The sequence below is a fragment of the Vigna unguiculata genome, chromosome 1, assembly GCF_004118075.2.
Source record: "Vigna unguiculata cultivar IT97K-499-35 chromosome 1, ASM411807v1, whole genome shotgun sequence".
NCBI lineage: Eukaryota > Viridiplantae > Streptophyta > Magnoliopsida > Fabales > Fabaceae > Vigna > Vigna unguiculata.
This window is the reverse complement of record NC_040279.1, coordinates 4,938,085-4,963,754: the sequence shown is the minus strand read 5'-3', so window position 1 is coordinate 4,963,754 and position 25,670 is coordinate 4,938,085. Positions and strand designations below refer to the sequence as shown.

General features: G+C 33.2%; 1 protein-coding gene and 1 long non-coding RNA gene across 2 annotated transcripts; both read left to right on the top strand.

Annotated features, from left to right (window-relative positions):
* Positions 1-6,422: 6,422 nt before the first annotated feature.
* Positions 6,423-8,187, top strand: LOC114193633 (cinnamoyl-CoA reductase 1-like). The gene is made up of 5 exons (XM_028083512.1): positions 6,423-6,661; positions 6,772-6,941; positions 7,026-7,217; positions 7,329-7,491; positions 7,638-8,187. The coding sequence occupies exons 1-5, from the start codon at positions 6,541-6,543 to the stop codon at positions 7,967-7,969; spliced, it is 978 nt and encodes a 325-aa protein (XP_027939313.1). The 5' UTR covers positions 6,423-6,540; the 3' UTR covers positions 7,970-8,187.
* A 14,634-nt stretch (positions 8,188-22,821) lies between these two features.
* On the top strand, positions 22,822-23,965 carry LOC114194753. The gene is made up of 2 exons (XR_003606431.1): positions 22,822-23,513; positions 23,608-23,965. It is a non-coding gene; the product is annotated as an uncharacterized LOC114194753 (long non-coding RNA).
* The last annotated feature ends 1,705 nt before the right edge of the window (positions 23,966-25,670 follow it).

Below are 25,670 nucleotides of genomic sequence, written 5' to 3'. Positions count from 1 at the left end.
CTCAATCCAGGCTTTTCCTAATCCTTTCTCCATTTACAATTTTACCTTATATTTTTTTTCTTGTGATAAGGATTGTTTGACTTTATCAAATCTCATCTTCGTCTTATTATTTTTATTTATTATGACAATGACAATGATTATTATTATTATTTTATGGTGATTATTACTATTATGATCACTAATTTTAAACATGTCAAATCTTACAAATTTTGAATTTGTCATCTTGATATTACAAGGAAGAATTCCTTATATTGGATTTTAAATGTTGAAATACATTTAGATGCAATGAATCTTGGAATACCATTAAAGAAAGAAATAAAGCATCTAAGCAATTAATTTGTTCATGCGACAAGAATATTGTGAAAAGAGCTGGACAAAGCAATAAAGTTTTTTATGAAAAATTATGAGATCCGCCTAATCTGCTCCATTCCCAAAAGTGAATGCAGCAATAAATATTATGAATTTATTTGATGCCTTTGTATGGCTGAACAAAGCAATGAGCTTTTGATAGAAAATCATGAAACATATCCAATTGGTTCTGCTCCATTCCCAAAAGTGAATGCATCAACATTTGATTTATATTTTCATGACCGTGATCATGATATTGATATTGATTATGGACATAGTTATAAAGGAAATTTCAAAGACACGTTTTGCCACTAAAAGTGGCACAGTAATGTGAAAAAGGGAAAAGGAAAATGTGAAAATATTGACAAAAAAGATGAAATTATATATTATCATTACGGTGGTAAAGGCCATTTGAGTTGTACTTATTGTACACCAAAACATCTTACAAATAATGAGAAGAACAAAGAAACACATTTTGCTTATGATGGTGATTTTAATTATGGCCATAGGGATGCTACTCATGATATTATTATTTTCTTTGCTAAATCAAATTGAAGCGTTGATCACCTCATTGGTTATGAGAGTGTTAAAAAAAATCTCATATTGATATTTATGTTTATATGAAGAGGATATGTTTGCACTAGTACCAAAAAATATGTGTCTTATTGATAGTGCAACAACTTATACAATTTTCAAGAGTAATAAAATTTTCTCTTGTTTGATAATACTAGATATCAATGTTAATATTATTTATAGTACTACAAATATATGTGAAGGCTCTGAAAGAGCTATTATACTTCTACCAAGAAGTTGAATATAAATTTATTAAGTTTCAAGGATATTTGTCTAATTGAGACAAATAATGAAAAAATATATGAAATATCTTTATATCTCTACGATTGAGTTGAAAAAAAAAGTGTATTAGAGAAATTATCAAACTTCTCTCATGGTTTACACATATATTAGTACAATTGAGATGCATGTCATGGTAAACTAGAAGTTTACGAATCAATATGAATGCCTTGTTTGGCATGATCAATTGGATGGTTTGTACTACACATATATCAGTACAATTAAAATGCATCTCATAATAAACTAGAAGTATACTAATCAGAATGAATTCCTTGGTTGGCATGATCAGTTATTATGATGCAAAAAAAAGGGTTGAAAAACTCATGTGGACGCACGTTTAAGAGTCAAAAGACTTCTTCAGACCAATGAGTTCTCATGTACTATACGTTCACAAAGTTGATAATAAAACCATCACAAGAAAAATTAGAAATAAGTCAATCTCATTTTCAAAACGAATGTAGGGTGGTATTTGTCATCCAATACACCCACCTTGTGAATCATTTCATGGTTTTGATTGGTGCATCAACTAGATGGTCACATATTTGTTTATTATCAACTCACAATCAAGTATTTGCAAAGTTATTAGTACAATTAAGAGCTCACTTCCCAAATTATCCGATTAAGAAAATATGTTTTGATAATACTAGTGAAATTAAATCTCATGTCTTTCATGAGTATTGTATATCAATTGGAATTAAAGTTGAGTATCCAGTAGCACATGTTCATACTCAAAATCGGTTTACGGAATCATTACTAAAACGTCTAAAATTGGTTGCAAGACTAGTACTTATGAGAGCTAATCTTCTAATGGCTACTTGGGGATATACTATTTTGCATGTTGCATTATTGATTCATATCAAACCAACAAGTTATCACAAATACTCTATTATGCAGTTGGTTTTTGTCAATGACCTAATATTCTCATGTAATAATTTTTGGGTGTGGTGTATATGTTTTTCCCACCAAAAAGGACTATGATGGGTCCTTAAAGACAATTGAGAATATATGTTTGATATGATTCTCCCTCAATACTAAAATATCTTAAACTACCAATATTTTGACCTATTTACAATTCAATTTTTCGACTGTCACTTTGATAAATAAGTTTTTCCAACATTAGGGGGAGAAAGAAAATAATTGGAAAAGAATATTGGTTGGAATGAATTATCATTATCTTATCTTGATCCTCATACAAAAGAATGTGAATTGGAAGTTCAAAGGATAATTCATTTACAAAAATTAGTCAATCAATTACCAAATATTCTTACTGATAGAAAGGGTAATCAAATCATATAATCAAATCATTTACAAGTATATTTGATATTATTTCATAACACGCTTGAAGCGTGGTAGGCCTGTTAGTTCCAAAGACATGTTTGAAGCGTGGTACGCCTATTGGTTCCAAAGATAAAAACTCTTGAATGAGAAAGAGAGCTAAAATGCAAGATGACCTAATCGAAAATGTTGAAATCCCAAAAGATTCATTTGACATAATTAATGATTCAGTTCCAAAAGAACCTCAGTACTTGAAATTGTTGAAAGTGATGAGATCTCAATAAATTATGTCATGAATCATATATCATGGAACCAAAATGAAGTCAACATTGACGAAACTTTTACATATAATATATCAATGAATGTTATGAATGACAATGAGGATCAATTATAAATGACCATTGAAGATTGTTGACAAAGAAATGATTGAACAAAATGAAAATATGCAAATAAGCATAACTAGATTTGCTTGCTAAACAAAAGGTTTTTGAACCTATGGTTCGCACACATGGTAGTGTGAAACCCGTTGGGTACATATGGATTTTTGTGCAAAAATCAAATTAAAAATGATGAAATTGTTAGATATAAAACACAATTTGCTCAAGGTTTTTCACTAAACCTGATATTGATTTGTGAAAAGACATATTCTCTAGTATTGAATGCAACAACATTGCAATATTTGATTATCCTAGTTGCATACAAGGTTTGCATTTACATATAATGGATGATGTTACAACCTATTTGTAGGGTTCTCTTGAGAATCATATTTATATGAAAATCCCTGAAGGATTTTATTTGTCCAACAAGGCAAATTCTAAAGAGGGTTATTCAATAAAATTGAACAAGCCCTTTTATTGATTAAAGCAATCAGGACATGTGTAACATAACCGTCTTATTGCATACTTATTAAAAGAAGGATATAGAAATGATCCTATATGTTCTTGTACTTATATGAAAAGATCCAAAAATGAATTTGCCATAATTATTATTTATGTATATGACATAAAGATCGTTGGAACTCCTAATGAGCTCATGAAAGCAATTGATTATTTAAAGAAAGAATTTGAGATAAAGGATCTTGAAAAGGCAAAATTTTTGTTTGAGATTACAAATTGGTTAAACAAAAGTGTTTTTTATACATCAAGAGGCTTATAAAATTAATGTGCGTAAAATGTTCTAAATGGACAAGTCACATCTATTATGCACTCTAATAGTTGTGAGGTCGTTAGATGTTGATAGATGTTCTTCTTAGACCCCAAGAAAATGATGAAGATTTTCTTGGTCTAGAAGCACCATATCTTAGTGTCATAGAAACACTAATGTATCTTGTTAATTATACTCGACCTGGTATTACATTTGTTGTAAATTTGTTAAGCAAAATATAGTTCTTCAACTACAAGAAGAAAATGGTTTGGAATAAAACATATATTTCGTTACATTAAGGGTACTACGAATATGAACTTATTTCATCCAAATGATTCAGAATCAGACCTAATGAGTGATGTATATACATGTTGTTTTACATATTTTTAAAGTGTCACAATGGTCGATAACAAATAAGATATTTGTTCACATGTGATAAAATAAAAATAATGTGTTGGATTTCCTTCTCTCCTTCAATTGATCCCAAATCCGCTTAAACAAAACAAGGAAGCACTCACCTTTTCATCCGAAGAGAGTTCATACGGGCGGAAAGAAACACAGCGTTACAGTTAAAACTTTGCTTTCAGTTAAGGAGTAAAGACATAAAATGTGACGTGGAAAGTAGATGCATGCAGCTACAGCTTACAGCTACACATAATCCAAATATTTCCTAATAAATAACGTGAATCACTACCCGTACAACTATTTATTTTCTATAAAAGAGTGCAGTAAAACTTGTTTCTTTTAGAAACCACCAACTGCACCAAAACCTTTTGGATTCTTCTAAACAATCTTTTAAATAATCCTAAACCTTTCTCTCTCCACAATCGCAATCAACACCAACCTAAAGCACAATTTTTTTATTAGCGCACCGAATAGAAAAATTCGCATTTTCTTTTACAATAACTTTAATTCGTACGTTATTAAGATTTTTTATTTCTATAATATTTTTCTATAAATTTTAAAACCAATATTTTTATTTCTTTCCAATTTTTTAGTTTTTTTAAATGGGTAAATAATATTTATTTATAAATGTTTTATTTTCAATTTTATAGGAATTAAAATAACTCTTTTTTTGCAAATATCAAAACTAAAATTTATTAAATAATACGAGAGTATTGAATCTGTCCAAAAACAAATAATTCAGATCATTCACCTTTGGAGTTACTTGTCATTTTTTCTGTAAAATTTCTATTGTAGGCATCACTTTTATTTTCACGTACAAAATAAATGTTTTCATCTCAAATCTCTTGAACTAGTATCACTAGGTAAATAATCACATTTGGTTTTAACTCAAGATCAATCATAATTTTATCTTATAAAAATAATTCAAAAGATAGAAAAGAAATATATATCTAAATTATCCTAAATCTAATTTCTAATCAACACCCCACATGTAAGAAGTCTACTCTTTTAATCTAAGATTTAATACACGAATTTGATTTTTCTGCTGAACTTTGTTGTGTATATTCTATTGAGTATTAAAAATATATTATTTTGATAATTTAAAAAATAATTTTAATATATTTTAAAATTTTAAAATTAATAGTTATTAATGTATTTTGGAAGCAAAGGAACAACAGAAAATCAAACTCTGAAGTACACATATTTCTGATAAGAACAAAAATATACACATTTATGATGAATATGAAGTAGACACGTTTTAAAACTTAATATACAAATAACTATATTTTAAAGTTTTAGATATAATATTATATTAAAGTTTGACCTCAGCGCATGCGTCATCTCTACGTAGAGTACCCATCCTAATCCGAAGTATACATCGTCATAACTTTTAAATGAGTTAAGACTAAATATTGAATAAAATATAAATTTAATCTACACAGAAGTTTCTCTATCAGGAAAACCATGAACGTAACCAAATCTTACATGTTACGGGTCAATGCAAGTATTTGAATTTCTTTCTTGCATCTCTGTACAATGTTTCTAATATTTAAAAACAAAAAAGAAATTATGTAAATTTTAAATATAAGAAAAACCCTCTGAAAACTCGAAAAACAAAATTATCTAACTCACAATGAAAAATAGCAATCTGCAAAGTGGAGATATCTTACCTAAAATCAACCATTTATTTAGCTTCTTCCCACCGTACTTTTGGGTCGCATTCTACAAATGTCAATTTATGTATATCCTCTCAGCCACGTCTCTTCCATAGATTTTTTTCTTTTATTTTAAAGAACAAAATATATTTTTTAATTTCTTAATTTTAAGTTAAAATTAGATTTTTTAAGATTTAATCTAATTTAATCAATCAACTTTATAAATAAATAAATTTAATTTTTTTAATTAATTTTGTTAAATTTATTTAATATTTTTTACATTTTATAATATTTTTTTGAGTAATTAATTAAGAAACATATTTTAAAAAAATTATTAAAAAAATTAAATTGATACAAATTCATATATTTTTTAAAGTTAAAAAACTAAATTGAATTAAAATTTAGGAAAAAAAATTTATTACCATTAAAATCATATTTAAAGTCATCTTCACCGCAAAAGTTATACAAATACCAAATACATGCATACATGTTCTTAACTTTAGTTTTCTGAATTTGGTCATGGCTCTTCTAATGCAATATACCTATAATACGTGCATTTTAATTAATGTCAATAAAAGTATTTTTTATTTTTAAGATGCTGGTTCAAAGTTCATATTTTTAAATTTTATATCGCGATACGTGTTATCTTATGATACTCCTATTTAATATTATGATTTGGATCTGTCACTTAATTGCAAATGGCCCACTAACACTTATTCAAATTGAAATTTCCCCGGTAATACCTTTCCAAATTGAAAACGCAATCCATTTTGCTTCTTTAAAAGCTCACTCCGAGATCGGAGTGAACACAACACTGAACACAGAGTATCAGCTCAAAGCAGAACAAACAACATAATCCAGAATGAGCACCGGCGCCGGACAAGTAGTGTGTGTTACCGGAGCTTCCGGTTACATTGCTTCCTGGGTCGTTAAGTTTCTTCTCGAACGCGGCTACACCGTGAAGGCCACCGTTCGCGACACAAGTATGTGTTTTTTTTTTCTTGTCTTCTATAATTTTTGTTTCCGTCGGTGATTATTGTGGTGATGCATTACTATTTGGAAGACTGAAGATTGGGTAATGTGTGATGTGCAGGTGATCCCAAAAAGGTAGATCACTTGCTTAGCCTCGATGGTGCTAAGGAAAGGCTGCATCTCGTCAAGGCGAATCTTCTAGAAGAAGGTTCCTTTGACTCTGCCGTTGAAGGTTGTCACGCTGTGTTCCACACTGCTTCTCCCTTTTTCGACGATGCCAAGGACCCGCAGGTTTGTTTCGATTGCAGTTCGATTTATTCATTTGTTTTTCTCTATGGCTGTGTAATAATTTGTTTTTACTTTTATGTATTTCAGACTGAGTTGTTGGATCCAGCTTTGAAGGGGACTCTGAATGTTCTGAAATCGTGCGTGAACTCGCCCACGCTGAAGCGCGTGGTTGTCACTTCTTCTATTGCTGCAGTTTCGTTCAACGACAGGCCCAAAAACCCTGATGTAGTGGTTGACGAGACTTGGTATTCCGACCCAGAATACTGTAAGAGAAATGGGGTATGTTCTGTTTCCTCTCATAAACTTTCATTATATCTTAATCCTTACTACTATACTATATTATATCACCTTGTTCTTCACATTTTTTGCTATTTCTTGTTTATGTTTTAGATATGGTATAACCTCTCAAAGACTTTGGCCGAAGATGCTGCCTGGAAATTTGCGAAAGAAAACAATATTGACTTGGTTACAGCCAACCCTGCATTGGTTGTTGGACCTCTCTTGCAACCAGTTCTTAACACTAGTTCTGCAGCAGTTTTAAATTTAATTAATGGTAATTTTACTATTTATGCATTATGCTCTAAAATTTCTATTATTTGGTTTGCATGCATCTTGATTACACAATGTTAATGATTTTTCGACAAACTATGTTATGATGTTTTGCTGAACAATTGAAGAAACTGTTTGATATATATACAGGTTCGCCAACATTTAAAAATGTGACTTTGGGATGGGTGGACGTGAGAGATGTTGCAATTGCCCATGTTCTGGCATATGAGAATGCTTCAGCTAATGGAAGATATTTACTAGTTGAGAGAGTGGCACACTTCGGAGACGTTGTGAAGATTTTGCATGATTTGTACCCAACATTGCAACTTCCACAGAAGTGTGTAGATGATAGGCCATATGATCCAATATTCCAGGTTTCCAAGGAAAAAGCAAAGAGCTTGGGGCTTGAATTTACTCCTTTGGAAGTGAGCATCAAGGATACTGTTGAAAGCTTGAAGGAAAAGGGTTTTATCAAATTTTAAGTTGTTACCCTTTCTTGAAAGAAACCTTCTTTAGTTCTACACTTGGTTTCTTATGTTCATGCTTATGTACAATAAGACTTATATCAGAACTGCTAAGTACTGAAATAAGTTACTCTTATTGTGTGGTTTGTAAGAGTTTGCATTAAAGACTGTATCCTTGTTATATTATTATGGATTGTTATATTATTATGGATTAAGTATGTTTTTATTTTCTAAAATTGGAATTTATTTTTATCTGAAACTTAGATATATTTGGAGAAGTTCAATACTCATCGATAATTGAATATTATAAATATATAAAAGTAGTTTATGTTAAATTTGGGATACCTATGTATGTGAAAAAGCATAAACATTTTAAATAATACTTTTCATTGAGTTTAACTGAGTATAAACATCAAAATCATGTTGTCTCACCCAACTTAACCAACTGAGAAAAAGAATGTAACTTTTGGTAGCTAAACTTCTCATTTGCTCTTTATATTTCATTTTCTTATTTTAATATATAAATTTCAAATAATGATTTATCGAGTATAGTTATCAAAATCTTGAAAGCATATACTCATGCACATTCAAATATGAAAGCTATAAACACTTAATACATTGTCTTATAATCAAAACAATACAATGTTTCAATTCATTTTTTTAATGTAGCTTTTAAGTGTAATTTGTACAAAAATGAGTTGAACATTTTATCTTCTTGCATTAGAAAAAAGAATTATAAGAAAGAAGAGATATGGTTTTCGTGAACACAACATCAATTTCATTTATTATAGTTGATTACCTCATTTTAAACATCAAAACAACAAAATTCGAAACATACATAATTTTAATCCAAAGACACACTCAAGAAATCACAAGAGCAATTGAAAGCAAATGTTAAAGACAAATGATGTTCATTTCACTACTCCTTATCCTTAAACTTGGATATTACACCTATTTGTGCCTCGCCGAGACACCTCTCAATGTTTATTTAACTTTTCATCAATCTCATAGAGGAAAATGTCATAGTGTTCTTGCCATTCCACTTGCCAATTATATACTCTATCCAATTAATTATTCATTAAAGACATTTCAAATAGAGATAAAGGTTTCTCTTCAAGAATACGTTCGTGTAATATTATATTGGGAAGACCGTATTTGAACACAAACTCATCACTTTCTTAACCCAATCTCATGTGATGCAATACACTCTTGTTAATATTGTTGGAACTGAACAAAATTGTGAAACTTCATTAATTACATCCACTTTGTTGTATTCGAAAACTTTGAACTAAACATTGTGTATGGATAAGATAAAGGCTAGCTACTCAATCTTCATAATATTATCAACCACTATCCCTAACCCTAACCAATCCATTTGGATGTTGTTATGCATATCTTTAGTTGTCATCTACGTATGATTATTCATTCTAGGAAAATGAATCCATGTTATCCACAAAGGCAAAACGTAGTTGACTTTCTTCATGTCGCTTTGTCTTGAACATTGAGACATTATGAGGGATATCTAAGATAAGCTTTGTAGACTCCGTTTTATCAAAGTTTTACACACTAGTCATGATTTTCAAATATTGTAGCTTAAACCCCACTACATCCTCTACTTCCAACATTATCATTAACCTTTTTACGTTAGAATGAATAACTTGATTGTTCACTAAGGAAGTATCATGAGTCAACGGAACAATGTAAAAAAGAGAAGATAACTTTTTAAAATATATAGTTTGACTCTGTCACCTTAATTTATTTTGAAAAATTACAGAAAAATTGGAAAAAGAAAGCATGATTTATGAAATTGATTGTGTTTGGGAGTCATTTACATGTACACAAGATGAACTACCTTACTGTGTCAGTTCTAAAAAGAACTTTAATTAAATATGCAAAAGAGATATTATTTTTTAAAATATTTAATTTTCCTAAAAAAAAGAAAAGAAAACATTGTACGAAAAGAAAAAAAATGAAAAAAAGTACGATAAGGATTAATCTTCACTTACTCTTAGGTATTTTCATTCACAATGAAAAATTAATATTTTTGAAAGTTCAGATGAAAAATCATTTGGAATTATGTTGATTTTTTTGAAGGTGAACTTGATAATAATTGATTTCACTTCTACGTATTTGTATTCCTAATGAAAAATAAGGGATCATATAATTTTTAGAAATTGTTTGAAAAATGATTGTGGTATATTTTTAAAAGCTTGATAAGATCTGACTTTACTCCTATGTGTTTTTTTTTAAAATGAGAAATCAAACATTATGTAGTTTTTTAATGTTGATATTTTTAATATTTTAAAATTTTTTTGGGTACTTTTTATAAAAATAATAGTACTAGACACTAGGAGACCATGGACAATAAGACAAGTACTCATATATTTTATTTTAGCAATGTCAGACAATTGTGGACAGTCACACAAACATTAAAAGGGAGAAGTAGAGAAAGATATTTTTGATTATTTTTAAGAAGGATGTCAAGTACTAAGACGACATAGACAATCACACATATATTCGTACCTTTATTTTAGGATATGGGATGACATGAACGGTGATACAAACATCCCAAAAAAAAGAAAAAAGAAAATTTTTCATTTCTAATTCTTACTATATTTTTTGTGTTTTCTATTATTCATTATTTAAAAGAACATTATTTTTATTGTTATTATTTTTTTAAAACATATTTTTTTATTTTGTTAAAACATTTAATGCTTATTTGAAAATATGGAGTGCTAAAGAAAAAAAAGAGTGAAAGTATAAATAGTGAAATACGATAAGATTGTGAGAAATAAACGAAAAGTCTAACCCTTAGAAGAAGTAAAAATAAAGTGGTGGCGCGAGATAATAAAACTGATGGTGCATTGAGCAATTATTGAGAAGTGTGTAATCAATATCGGGTTGCAACGAGTAAATATAAAACAGGCCTAAGAAAGAAACAAAAAAATGGTGGTAAGAAAAAATGGGTGCATCGAAGCAAGACCAAAATGACCAATTCACAAATATCAATGTAACTAAATATTTGTACTTATTATTTACGAATATCAATGTAATTAAATATTTGTATTTATTATTAATGAATATTAATGAAATTAAATATTAGTACTTATTATTGTTAGATTACGTAGCGAACCTCTGCATAATCTTTTATTATTAATATGCAAATAAATGATAGTATAATTATTACCTTAATCATAATATAATCACAATCATAGTTTTATGTATACAGATAACTAGGGCCTACTTTCATGTATATATTTCACCACTGTAATAACGAAGTATGCAAAATCTCTTACAATTATTCACGAATATCCACTAAAATTATTTATTTAGTATCCATTACTGATTTTACTTTCGGATTTGTTTAAATCCGGATTAAGAACCCAAATTCATTCTTTCAAAACTCCATAAGTACACAGTGACTTCATGCTCATTTCCTTTCTTTCATGTTCTTCCTTTCAACTTTTCTACGATTTTTTTTAAATGATGTACTATTTATGTAGATGGAAGAGCGAATGAGTTTAATGATTGTTTCAATTGATTTGCACTAATTTGAGAGCTTAGATTTAAAGGTGAGTATGGATGGAGAGTCCTCGTTGAGTAAAGGAGATTATTTTAGAAAGACATATTATCATACATGTAATTATGGAAATGCCCCACTTTTTTTCATTTGTTTTCACTAGTGGACGTGGTGCATTTGAAGGATATGGGGGTGGATGTGGGAGTGTTGTTCGATCGTCATTGGTGGAGTTCATGTGAAGACAGGAAAGGTAATTTTCTCAGGCCATTTCCACTAAAAGAAGAATTAATTCTCCTTATATTATAATGATACATAGTTGATTCTTGAACACTATGTATTGAAGGAAAATTGATTCTCGTGCTTGTGTTTTGTTGAAAGAATCAATTCCCTCATTTACATAGAATTGTGGTGGTGTTGGTGTGCACATTGATGGTGTGGTTTGTTGGTGGTGGTAGTTGGTCACATTGTTGGTGGCAATGTTGGTTGGTGGTGTGGTTGTTGGCTACAAACATCAAGATCAACGTGGAGGCTTGGTTGCCCTTACATGACATGCCTTCACCTCTCATTGCCACTTGCAAACTTTCACAAAATTTTCTCTTATTTTGCTATACTTCCTAGTATCCTTCTCTTAATTCAAACAACCTCACTTCCTAGTATCTTTTGTTTATGAGTGTTCTTCAACATGACTCTTTCTATTTTGATTATGATTTCTTTACCTAGATGTCTTTGTGCTTCTTACTCCTCTCTTGCTCTATTTCATTTAGTAAAATATTTAGTTATATGATTCACTTTGATTCTTATAGTTTTTTTTAATTCAATTAAGTCTTATTATTTTTAAATGGATTTAATTTGGTCTCTTATGTTAAATTGACGTTATATGTGTTTAGTCATATGATTCACCCCTATATTTATCATTCTCTTCTTCTTTCCCGAGGTCCCCACATCTCTTCCTCCTTTAATTCTTCCTCATTTCTCCTTCATCGTTAATCTTTATTCTTCACTCCTTCATTTTTTCTTTGTTTAGGCTTAAATAAATCATTGGTTCCAATTTTCGTAAATTTTGTTCACTTTAGTCCTCATTTTTTGAAATGTTCAAAAAGGTCTTCATTTTTGTAAATTGTGGTCAATTTGGTCATTTTTATAAACACCCTTTAAATTGTTAAAGGAAGGTGAACAATGATCGTCACATGTCACTTCGTATTTTTTTAAGATTTTTTTAAAATTTTTAATTTTTTTTTTAATTTTAAAAAGGTTGTCTACGTGTCAAGTCAACATTGTAACACGTGGCAGTGTTATTGTCACGTGTCAAACCAATGTCACTACCACGTGTTAAGTTAGTATTATTACCCCATGTTAATGTCTTGTCTCTTATATTCAATTTAGTCTTAATTTTTGTTAATTTTGTTTAATTTAGTCATAATTTTCGTTATTTTTGTTCAATTCAGTCATAATTTTCGTTATTTTTGTTCAATTCAGTCCCAATTTTGTTCGTCTCTAAATTGACCAAATTTAATTTTTATATAAATGATATAGTCAATTTTTTATTAAAATTTACATTTATATTAAATATTTCTTTCATTATTTTTATACTAAACCTAATCAGGGGTGGCAAAATGGGCTAACCAGACCCATTTTGACACGACCTGATTTTAGCCCTTTGAAAACGAGACGGATCGGGCCAACCCGACATGTAAAAACGGGTTGGAAGGTTGAACTTGTCTCGTCTATAGGCGGACTAGCCCGCCCCTTCCTTTTTTTCTTTCTTCTTCTTCTTTTAACGTATCCCTTTCTCTAAATTCATTCAGAAAAATCCCCAGTCCATGCACAAAATTATCATATTTCACAATCACAATCAAAAATTCCCAATTCGAAAAATTATCAAAGCAACAAATCCACAACATCATTAACAGGTTTACAACAACAAAAAAATAGCAAAAAACGTGGTGCAAAGAAGGGAAACGAATAAACCCAAAAACAAACAAGTTCACCATCGTGTGTCACCTTCTTGTTGCCATGGAGACTCCCTCTTGTTGGGGAATCTTACACAACCTTAGAAACCCTAAATCATAAATTGGGGCAAATGAACTGAATCAGAGAAATGAAATCAAAGGATTTAGGAACCCTAAATCATAAATTGTGTTTCGCCGTTATGAGTGTTGTCATCGTGGGTGAGGTCGCCACTGATGACAATGTTCGGAGTCGCGTTTGTAGTGGGATAGCCATCAAAGTCGGGCTCTATGTCGACGGTGTGGTTTTGCTAACGGAACTGATGTCGCTGTGTGTTAGGATGCAGTTGTGGCTGAGGTCGTCGTCGGTGACGTTGTTGAAGTCATGCTTTGTGAATATGCGAGGAGAATGAAGAACTTGTTTTGTGGCGCTTGAAGAATGAATGAAGAAAGATTGGGGAAAAAAATTAAAATGGAAAGGTTACGGGTTAGCCCGTCTTGTGGCCTTACGGGCCAATCGGGTTAGCCCGTCTTGTGGCCCTACGGGTCAGTCGAGTTAGCCTGTCTTATGGCCCTATGTGCCAGCGAGTCAAGCGGGCTGGATTCCTTCGGGTTAGCGGGTTCAAATATGTAACCCGATCTACCTTTTTTGGGTTGGGTTCACGGGTTAATCTATCAGGCTTAATCTGATTTGACATCCCTAAACCTAATTATACTTTTGGAAGAAAATAATTATACTTGTGTTTGATTTTTGCTACATGTAAAAAATAAGGTTAAAGTTAATTTAAAATTAAAAGAAAAATTCTTCATTATTTTTAAAATTAGAAGGTTAATTCTCTATTATTTTTTAAATGATAAAGAAAATTCTTAATTATTTTTAAAATTAGAAAGAAAGTTCTTCATTACTTTTAAAATTAGAAGGAAAGTTCTTTATTATTTTAAAAATTAGAAGGAAAATTCTTCATTATTTTTAAACTTAGTAGAAAAATTCTTCACTATTTTTAAAATTAGAAAGATAATTCTTCATTATTTTTAAACCAATTCTAAACCTTTTTACATGTAGCAAACATGAAACATAAATCTAATAATTTCTTTACAATAATATAATTATGGTTGGTTTAAAAATAATGAAAGAAACATTTAATGAAATTTAATTTAATAAAAAATTTAGTGTAACATTTGTATAAAAATTAAATTTGGTCGATTTGGAGAGGAACAAAATTAAGACTGAATTAAACAAAATTAAAGAAAATTGAAACTAAAGTGAATAAAATCAACGAAAATTGGGACTGCATTAAATATGAGTCACGAGACACTAACACGTTGCAATGATACTAGCTTGACATGTGACATTGACTTATTATGTGGCATTAACACTGCCATATGTCACAATAATGATTTGACACGTAAATAACTTTTTCTAAATTTAGAAAATTAAAATAATATTAAAAAATTAAATAAATTAAATTAAATTTAAAAAATTTAAAAAATTTAAAAATTTTAAAAATATGAAATGACACTAACATTCATTGTTCAACCTCCGTTAACAATTTAAACGACATCTAAAAGAAAGACCAAATTGACCATAATTCACAAAAATCAAAACTTTTTTAAATATTTTAAAAAATAAATGTAAGGCCCACTTATTTTCTGTCCCTAATGTTTAAGGGCCTACCCTAATCTGTTGGGCCTAGGGCTGGCCTATAGGGTGCCTAAAACTTCTAAACCAGCCCTGACCCTCTCATTCTGCCCACTTTCTAGAAGTTGTTCCTATTCCCTCTTAGAACTACAACAATGAGCTCTGCTAGGGTTTGGCTTCCGTTCCTTGTCAAGCTAGTAAACTCTGTAAGACCCGTGAAATTTAATTAATTAAATAATCAATTAATTAATAAATGCAGGTGGTGGGAACTTTGATGTCATTAAATGTTAAATGGTGTGACATGGAAAAGTATTAGCTTAAGTGGTTAAGAGTACTTGGTTTATGTGAGAGGACTTGGGTTCAAGTCCTATGTATGTCAATTGTGTGTTATTTGATTTATTATTATTTTGATAATATATTTAAGTTTGTTAAGTGATAGTATAATCTTAGGATTTTAATAATTATCACTAAAGATGAGTTGGTTGGATGGTTGCGTATTGAACTGGTGTTCGTATCACGAATTCTAAGAGTCTAAGGAGAGAATTGAGTGTTCTAAGAGTCTAAGGAGAGAATTGAGTGTTATTGGGAGAAGACTTAAGAGAAAAAATTAGGCTGGGAAATTGGAGAAGAACCTTCAAAGGCTACAAGTTTTGTGCAAGGATTCCAAGTTAGGGGAAGTGCCTTGTGTGTGTATTTAGATGAATTACGTCATGACTTTGGGTCACTACTCTTCTCAATTGCATTCTTGAGTTTTGTGCAAGGATTCCAAGTTAGGGGAAGTGCCTTGTGTGTGTATTTAGATGAATTACGTCATGACTTTGGGTCACTACTCTTCTCAATTGCATTCTGTGTGACAAGAATTTCGTATTGTATGTGCTCGGATTGAGAATTTGGTTGGTTTGAGGTTGTGTGCAAATCCATGTTATGCGTTTCATGATTAGAATGAGGGTTTTGGGTATTGAATGGTTATGATTGATTAAATCTTGGGTTTTGGTAGTTCAATTGGATGTAAACATGTACTGGTAGGTTGATTGTTGATATGGAATGCTTAGTATTGTATCTAATGCGTTTTGAGTATGTTTATGGGTGATTTCGTGCCTGAACAGGAGGAGAACTTCTGCAATTTTCGCCCAAGCGAGTCACTCTCGCCTAAGCAAAAACTGCAGGAACCCATTACTGGTCTTGGGTCGAGCGTCTCGCTCAGGCGACCAAAACTTGGTTTTGAGCGACAGATACTCTCGCTTAGGCGAGAATGGCTTGCCTAAGCGAGGTCGCGACGAAATATGTTGCGTTTACATTTGAATCCTCATCCAGGCGAGGGGCTGAGTATTTGAGCGAATGAAGGTCTCGCTCAGGCGAGAAGAGCCCGCCTAAGCGAGATGACGTGTTGAAGCCACTATTTCACACTCGCTCAAGCGAGGTGGGTTAGCTTAAGCGAGGCAAAGGGACTAGCTTGGGCAGACCCTCGGCTTAAGTGAGAAAGATTGAGAATTCATGCGTGTGGGTACTATTTGCACTGGTGTGTTTGTGTTTCCTACATATTGGGAATTATATGCATGTGTTGTGGGTTGGGCTTGAAGGACTAAGTCCATATGATCTGGGACGTGCTTGGTTTGAGTCACGAGCAAGGAGTTCGTGATGGGTGGAACACATGCGAAACATGAACAGTTTAGTTCATCGGAGGTACTCTTGTTGGGATGAGTGAGCGAGGGAGTTTATCTCATGCTCAACTTGAGAATGCTATGACCGAGGGAGTTCATAGTAGGAAAGGCGGGTATGCGTGTCTGGGTCCGAGCGAGGAGTTTGGATGACGGGCGAAGGAGTCCGTGAAGCAGGACTACGAGCGAGATAGGCTTGTAGGTTGGACCATGAGCGAGGAGGGTCGTGGAAGCACAAGAAGTCCCATGATTTAGAGTACATGCATGAACTCATATTGATGATGAGTGTGGGAAAATGAGGGTTCTTGTAAATAAATAAATAATTATGAATTGGCTTGTGGGTTTATTTCCATATTTATTTATATCTATGTGCATAGCTCACCCTATCTGTTTGTGTGTGGCGATGATCGGGTAATTTATTATCCGGGAGTAGATGATGTTTCAGGTGAGCCAAGGAATGCTTAGTGGCGGAGAGTGGGAGTAGAGTACATGGGCTTTATGTATAAAGACTTTTATTTAATTTTCATGAACTGATTTCGATTTTCATTACTTCTATTGTAAAAGTGAATTATGAGTCTTTTATGGATCATAGCGGATATTAACTTTAAAGGTTTTGAAATTTCGCGTATTTTTGGGAAATTAATTAATAAATAAATGAGGTATTTATTTCTGTCTTGTTTAATTTTTTTTTAAGTAATATCCTACCGAGATGTTACAAACTCCATTTCTATTCCACGTAAGTTGGTTCTCAACTCATGCTTTCTATTCTCTCGCTTATTCTTCGTAGTTCCAACTAGAGTTCTCTTAGTAACCTCGTTTTTAGTTCTGATTTTAGTATTTTTAGCTCATAACTCTATTCCTAGAACTATGGTAACCCTCTATTGAGTGCCTGTGCTTTCTACTAGCATATGTCCAAGTAAGGGAAGCTAGGGTTCACATGTTTTTACTATATTCTATCTATTTCAGCTTTATTTCGTGTTCATATGACTTGTGTGCTAATGTGGTTGCCTGGAAAACCTTAAAATATTGTTTGAGATTGAATGTTTGGTTGCTGTCTGTTGGAACAGTGGCGATGACTGGTATTTTTGCCCAAGCGAGCTTGTCTCGCCTAGGCGAGAATAGCATAACCTTACCCTGGTTTCTGCTTGAGCTCTTGCTTAGGCGGAGAGCTTTCGTTTTGAGCGATGATACATCTCGCTCAAGCGAGAGGCTCTCGCCTAAGCGAGAACTCGTGGGAGCCTGATGGGTTTCGCTGCAGTTGTAGCTCAGGCGAGGGACCTTACCTTTGGGCAACGAGTAGTCTCGCTCAATGTAAGTCCTAAGAAATTTAAATAATTAAATAAATAAGTATTTAATAAATGCGGGTAGTGAAAGCCTTTATGGCATTAAATTCTAACTTTCATAATGTGAAAAAGTATTAGCTTAAGTGGTTGAGAGTACTTTATTGTGTGGAAGGACTTAGGTTCGAATCCTATGTGTGTCATTTGGGTGATATTTAATTCATTATTATTTTTATGATATGATTTGGGCGTGTTAATAGAGATAAATTTCTAGATTTATAGAAAGTATCATGAAATGCGAGTTGGTTGAATTGGTTGTACACTTGCTTTGAAATTGGATGGTTGTGTGTAGGGATGTCAACGGGGCGGGTAAGGTACGGGTAGTAGTTCCCCCGTACCCTACCTGCTGGAAAAATATTTGCTCCGTACCCGTACCCATATCCGTCGGGTATCCGCTATGCGGGTACCCGTCTATTTTTTTCATATCTGCGGGTATCCATGGGTATCCGCGGGTATTTACAAAAATATTTTAAAAAATAAATATTTAACCATAATTAGTGCTTAGATCAACAAGTCTCCTTTCTCCGTTTGATTCTTGAAAAACAAACAAATAAAAAATCACTACCAATTTATATTGTAGTTTATTTTTGAATAAAATATTAAAGAAATTACTAACTTCATCAATGTCCACCTCTTGCAACATTGTATAAAGTTTCATGTTGTCCAATTTTAATCTAGAAAAGCCTTAAAACATAAGAAGTTCAGTAAAAATTTCTAACAATCACTTAATTAAAATATCTAAGTAAAAGTGTTAATTTCATTACCTTCCATGTTGGTCCATAACCAGTCTTAGAGACACATCAATACCTCCACAGTATATGGAAGTAATTTACTCATTTGTGGGGTAAGAATCTGACCACCATTATTGGATGAAGACTCATAATGTTGTTTACTAATATATATATATATATATATATATATATATATATATAAAAGATAAAGTTTAGCGGGTACGGGTATCCACGGATACGGATAATATGATACACGTACCCGCCCCGTTAACATGTGGGTATCAAAAATACCCATACCCACGGGTAGCGGATATCCATTTTTAATATCCATTTCCTACCCGTTGCGAGTTTTATCCGCGGATACCCGCAGGTACGGATTTTTTTGACATCCCTAGTTGTGTGTTCAAACCTTGGGTAAGTAAAATAACTTTTTTTTTGCTAAAATCAAATTTTGGCATGGATGAGAAAGGGTAGGAACCCTAGCCGGAGGAGCAGATGGAGAGGCTAGATAAACCCTTAGTAATGGAAATTGAAGTGCCATGAATACACTCTTAATTGGAATTTCATTTTTTTTTATTAAAAGTGATTAAATTGGGTTAGTTAAGGGAGGGAAGAGAGTAATTAGGAGAGGAAAACACTTCTGAATTTTGTGTGTACTAGGGGAAGAGTCTGTCAAGCATCCATTGGTGAGAAAGAGAGAGGGAGAGAAAAGTGCAGAATTTTGGGTGAGCAAGAGGAGACCTTGTGGATCAAAAAGATAGTCAAAGTTTTTGGCAATTGGAGCTCGAATACCAGGTTAGGGGAGTTCCAATATGTGATTTTGATGTTTATTATATGATTGTGTATGGGTTTGATGATCACGATGCATTTTCTACCATTTTTGCTTGAGTTTCTTTGGGTTTATGGATTTTTCCAGAAATCGACTAGCGATGTTGAAGGCCCACCAGGCGACACATGTTGTAAAGCCCTATTTGAGGGTTCCCTAATGAATCGTCTAGCGGTGAGACGCCGTCCGCCAGGTGACGCGAACTAGGTTATCTAGTTCGCTGTCTTTTGATGTTTTTGTGTTGATTTATATTGTTTGGATGATCCCTCGTTGTATACTCGAGTGTAATTTGATGTGCTTGGATAATTGTAATTAAATTTTATGACCGTGATATGAATTGTGTATAACTTTGGGAATTTAGGGTTCATGTTGGGGTTGGTGATTAATAAGCATTGATTTTGTAATTTATGGATGCATTGGTGTTATGGAAATAATGTTAATATGAATAAAGTACGAAACTTATATGAGATGTGCACTTGAAACTATATCAATATGTTGTGTGTACTATAATTGGGATTGTGTGGGATCACGACGGGTGCGGGGGAAATCTGGCAGAACCCAAATTGTCACGTACCGCCTAGCGGTACCTAGACTGCCGCCAGGCGAAGAAACAGGGCAGAGGACATCTCGAGTTAACTTTACGAGTTGCGTTTTGTGGGGTTTTGCGGATGATTTCTGCGTGACTTGGGTTAGTTGGCAAGGGTTTTATTCCCTTGAAACAGGTGAGGGAGCAAATGGTAGTGAATATAAGGGTGAGTTTGAAGGGGATCAAATGCATGAAATAATTAAAGGATATTTAGACAAAATGTGAGGAATTGTATGCTTTGAATAGTAATTATGTGCTCTCTAGAATGTTGATCAATAATGGAGATAATAGGTATTCATTGATAAAATAATGTAGTCATGACTGTTCACATTATATCTAAGTATAAAGCACAACTTGAATCATGAAAATTGTCATGGAGTGTAATTAATGAAAAGCAGTCATTAGGGCACCTAGGGTTGTTGATGCAACTGATTAAGGGATGGTTAACTGGTAGCATGATGATTGGGTAGTAGAATGTATCATAGTTGTTTAAGGGAATGATAATTGATTTGTGGATGAGTTACATGCGTGTATTGCGTGTTAGATATAGCATGATGTCTTAAATATTGTGAGTTTTGCTAAGGTTGATGTATTATGTAATTAGGGTCCCTTAAGACTTGAAGAAAATGCCAAAACCAGTAGAATTGCGCTAATGGTATGGCGTCTGGCGGTGTGAGATGCTTTGACTAGGGTTGTTTTCGCCAGGCGTTGACGGTGTGACAAGACTACTAGAGGGCGCTTGGCGATGTGAGATGGTCTGGAACCAAGTTTCGCCTAGCGACATAGGAGGCGCACCAGGTGGGTTTGGGTGCAGAGTTGGCTCGTGAGGGAGGCTTTGACACAACTTTGGATGAGGGACACAACATGATGCTTTGGTTGGGGGCCTAGTTACGAGTGTAACTTGTATTGGGGTAACACGTGACCACTCTAGGTTGTAGCTTGGTGGTTTAGGAAGCTCAGTGGAGTGTGCAAGATTGTGGCTCGTATGGTGAGGTTTTGGATGATTGCCCTCTTCAGTGCATCTGATTGAGTTTGGTAGTCTGGGACAACTACAAACTTCAATTCATTTTGGGGAACTCCACTTGGTGTCGCGGATTGTGGCTGTGGCAATTTATTCCTGCGTGTGGACTATTAGGTGGTGACCTGTAGTCGAAGGGGCGAGTAGACACTCGTGCAACAAAGATCAATCGGTGTACTCACCTATGGGTGTAGAATCAAGACGTCTAACGTAAGGTTTGGAAGTTAAGGAACTGGGGAGTGAGGGATGCTAACACGGGTTATGGTTATGAAATGCTTAATTTATGTCATGTTGTACTTATTTGTTTATATTGAGCTCACCCTATCTATGTATGTTTGGCGATGATCATATAACTCGTTACATGGGAGCAGATGTTGATGCAAGTGAGCGTGAGGATATTGAGAGATGGAGTAGGGAATGACCATGGGGATTTTACTAGTTTTCTTCTTGGAAGATTTATAGACTATTTTATATTGGCTTTACAAATACTTTATAGTTGTAATACTTGGACACCGCAGTTTTATTTAGTTTGGCGCGTTGAAATGAATAATTTAAATTTTCTCGCGTTTTGGGGAAAGAATTTGATAATAAATGAGATTTTTTATTATTTTATTTAGTTATTTTATTTTAAATAAGTAATTTTCGGTTAGGACGTTACACTCAGACGAGGAGGTCTCTCCCAATCGAGAACTCGCGAAATCTACAGGGCTCTCTGTTGGCAGTCTCGCCTAAGCGAGGGCCTTTAGCTTGAGCGAAAGACCTCTTTCGCCTGAGCGAGGGTCCATGGCCTTAGCGAGACTGGTGTAGGAATTTACTCTATGGTTGTTCTTTTCCATGTTTTTGGTTGTTGGTTGTAAGATTGGTTGGAGTACCCTATTTAAAGTATGAAGTATGTGAATATGCATGTAATATCTGATTGTATGGACTGGAATTTATGAGCTTGGTATGAGAAAATGTATGGATCATGGTTGGTTGGTTGGTTGAATATTGGCATGAGATTGGTATGCATGATAAATCTATGGTTGGTTGGTGAGGCATGACTATGGTATGGGTTGGACGTAATTCCATGAATCTCTTGGTGAGATCTCATGGTGGTGCCTTGTGTGATGAATGTAATTCCATGGACCTCTTGGTGAGAAATCAGGGTTACGTAGTTCTTTAAAAAATCTTGTTTGTTTAAAAATGTTGATATTTGGTATTTTGAAAATTTTGTATTTTTTGGTGTTTTTGAGATTATTTGAAAAATAGTGTCACACGATGTGAGCGACCGGATATACACCAAAAGAAAAAAAAGGAAACAATTTTTCGATAATAATTTTTTCTTAAAAAAAGAGTGTCACATGGTGTGGGCGATCGAACAGACACAAAAAGAGAAAGAAAATTATTTTTAGTATTTTTTTTTATTTTTGTGAATTTTTATGATTTTCAAATATTTTTGGGTTTTTAGGAAAATAACGTATATAAAATGAATGTGAGATTAAATAAATAAATAAAAACTAGGTGAAAAAAAAGAAACAAGATGCATGGGAGGGTGCAAGATGTAAATAGTAGGGTGCAATGAGTAAAAATTGAAAAATGAAGTGAAAATAAACGGAGGGTGTGAACTGAGAAAAACAGGTGCAATCCGCAAAAGCATGAAGGGTGTAAACGTGAACAGTGGTGGTGTAATAGACTCAGACAAGAAAAACACAAATAGTTCTATAAATCACACAAAAAAGGGGCGGAAATCAACTAAGGGGTGCATGAAGAAGGACGAATCTGAAATCTAGTCCTAGCCCAAGTAAATGCGATGAGAAACCCTAATTAATCTAACCCTAATCTCTTCTTGATTAGCAAAGCAGATCCCCAAATCACATGGATCCTTTCGCATGAACAAAGCAAACATCACCATCCATCTATGTTGCACCCATTCTGATCGGTGATGGACCCTAGCGAAAATGTCGACCACTGCTAGGAGCTTAGCTGGCAGCGACACATCTTTCTCTTCCTTCCTCCCCAACGCGAGATAGGGGTGACTTCTTGCTCGTGTGGCCACTCGACAACTCCGAACTCCCTCACGGTTGCAGGGCCCCGCCCACACGAGGAACTACGTCAATGATTCCAGCCGTCGTCGGCGTCCACGCAGGCACCCATTCATCTCCAATCCTCAGTCTTTTTCTTACGCGAGAGAGAAAGGTGTCATAGACTCTATGGCTCGTCATCATCGTGCCAACCACCGCGATTGGGTTTGCAACCGTCATGCGACCATACCCCACCGTTTAGAGCTCCGACCCTTCGACAGCACAGCCGTCGGCGATGGTTTCTCCTATTTTTGTTTTGTTTTCTTCCCTTTTAAAAAAAATGCTTCTCTGTTGGAACTTGTCGTGTTATTTTGATTTTGGTTTTTATGCAGATGTGAGATGAAGAGGGTGATGGGTATGCGTGGTACTGGAGGAAAATGATTTTGAGATTAGATGATGAGTATAAAGGGAGGTGTTCTAATGGCCAAATGGGTGCTGCTTTTGGGTCTCAGTTTTTTTGTTGGTTTTTACAGGTGGAAGACATGAGCGTGGAGTTTGTAATAGTGGGGGAACTAGTGAATGGATGATAACCATTAATGCAGGTGTGAATGAAGTGTGTTTTTTTAGGGAAGGAAATGGAGTAATGGTGATGAAGGTGAATGTCGCTGTCCGAGAATGAGTGAATAGGGGAATGAGGAATGTAAAACGTGGTGTTATGATCAGATGGATGTAAATTTGCTGTTGTGTGTATTCTGGCTGCAGGTTGAAGTGGTCGGGTTCTGGGCGTTTTATTTTATTTAGATTTATTTGGATGCAAGGTTAGAAGCACATGTAAATACATGTAGATGGAGGTGACAACAACTCCCACATAATCAAGAATCAACAAAATAGAACATAACACAACAACACATCATAATCGACATCATATTCCATCAAGTGCACAACAAACCACATATACTTCAAATCACATTTACGCAACCACTCAAAGACTCTCAAGTAACAGACTTACCTCTTGTGCCTCTTTCTCTCGTGCTCGCCCACCTTCTTCTTTGCTTTTTTTTTTTCGTTCTTCTTTGTGTGCTCCTTTTCACCTTGTTGCTCTCTGCTTGTTCTCTTATCAGCCCTTTCTTTTTGTGTGCTCTTCCCTGCGATCCAATTTTCAAAAATCTTCCCCAAGACCTCTTGATTTCCCTCTTTTTAATCAGTCAATCCTCTTTCCTCTTCCCCATGAGTCGTTCCCATATTTCCCTTTTCATTCATCTTCTGTATGGGTATTTAAAAAATTGTGAAAGCATGCAACCGATCATCTTCCTGCCACTCTACAATAGCTATACTGCCATGACTGCCTGCCAATGTTGCTGGTTGCCGTAGTGATGCACAAATACTTAAGATTTCCCATTTCATGTAGAGACCCAAAAGTGTGCAAAAAGGAAAGAGTTGACTTTCACTAATGGGATGACTGGGCAATAGATGGACTTCTTTTTCTTTTTTTTTCATCTTTATCATAATTTTTTTAATTTCTAATTTAATTATTTTTTTTCTTCTTTCTTCTTTCTCTTTTTTCCTTACACATATTAAAAAAAAGGGTTAAGTATGTTTTTAGTCCCTAAACCTTGGTCAAAAATTGGAATTCGTCCCTGGTCGAAACTTTGATAAATTTTGGTCCCTAAACTTTAAAAATGAATGAATATAGTCCTTTTAATCTAATTACGCTGATTTTTTTTCAACATGTGGAATGTGTTTCATGTTAATATTGGAGTTGTTTACGCCGTTTGACACATTCTCGGCTCAATATTTACTGAGAAATGCGTTTGAAACCTAAAAAAAAGTTAACAAAATTGGGTTGAATGCGTTTTAACTCAATTACGTTGATTTTTTTTTTCAACATGTGGAATGTGTTTCATGTTAATATTGGAGTTGTTTATGCCGTTTGACACATTCTCGGCTCAATATTTACTGAGAAATGCGTTTGAAACCTAAAAAAAGTTAACAAAATTGGGTTAAAAGAACTATATTTATTCATTTTTAAAGTTTAGGGACCAAAATTTATCAAATTTTCGACCAGGGACGAATTACAATTTTAGGTCAAAGTTCCGGGACTAAAAATATACTTAACCCAAAAAATAATAATAAAGACAAACCGAAAAATAAAATAAAATAAATCAGTAATACTAATAAAAATAAAGAATAAAATAAAAACAAAAAATAGCCGAGATAAGATAAAAATTCAAAATAAAAATTAAAAGATAAAATAAAAATAAAGTAAAATAGACACAATAAATATAAAAGTAAAAGAAAATAAAAATAAAAAATAAAACGAGAAAAAAATTAAAATTGAAATAAGATAAAAAGTAAAAAATAAAATAAAAAAATTATATATTTGTAGTCAATTCAATGTTCACTATTTTGTATTTTTTTTTTAAAATTCACTAGTGCAAAATAAGTATATTAGATC

Coding starts and splice junctions, on each gene's coding strand:
- LOC114193633 (XM_028083512.1), top strand. CDS start 6,541: ATGAGCACCGGCGCCGGACAAGTAGTGTGTGTTACCGGAGCTTCCGGT. Junction 6,942..7,025: donor ACGATGCCAAGGACCCGCAG/GTTTGTTTCGAT, acceptor TATGTATTTCAG/ACTGAGTTGTTGGATCCAGC. Junction 7,218..7,328: donor AATACTGTAAGAGAAATGGG/GTATGTTCTGTT, acceptor TTTATGTTTTAG/ATATGGTATAACCTCTCAAA.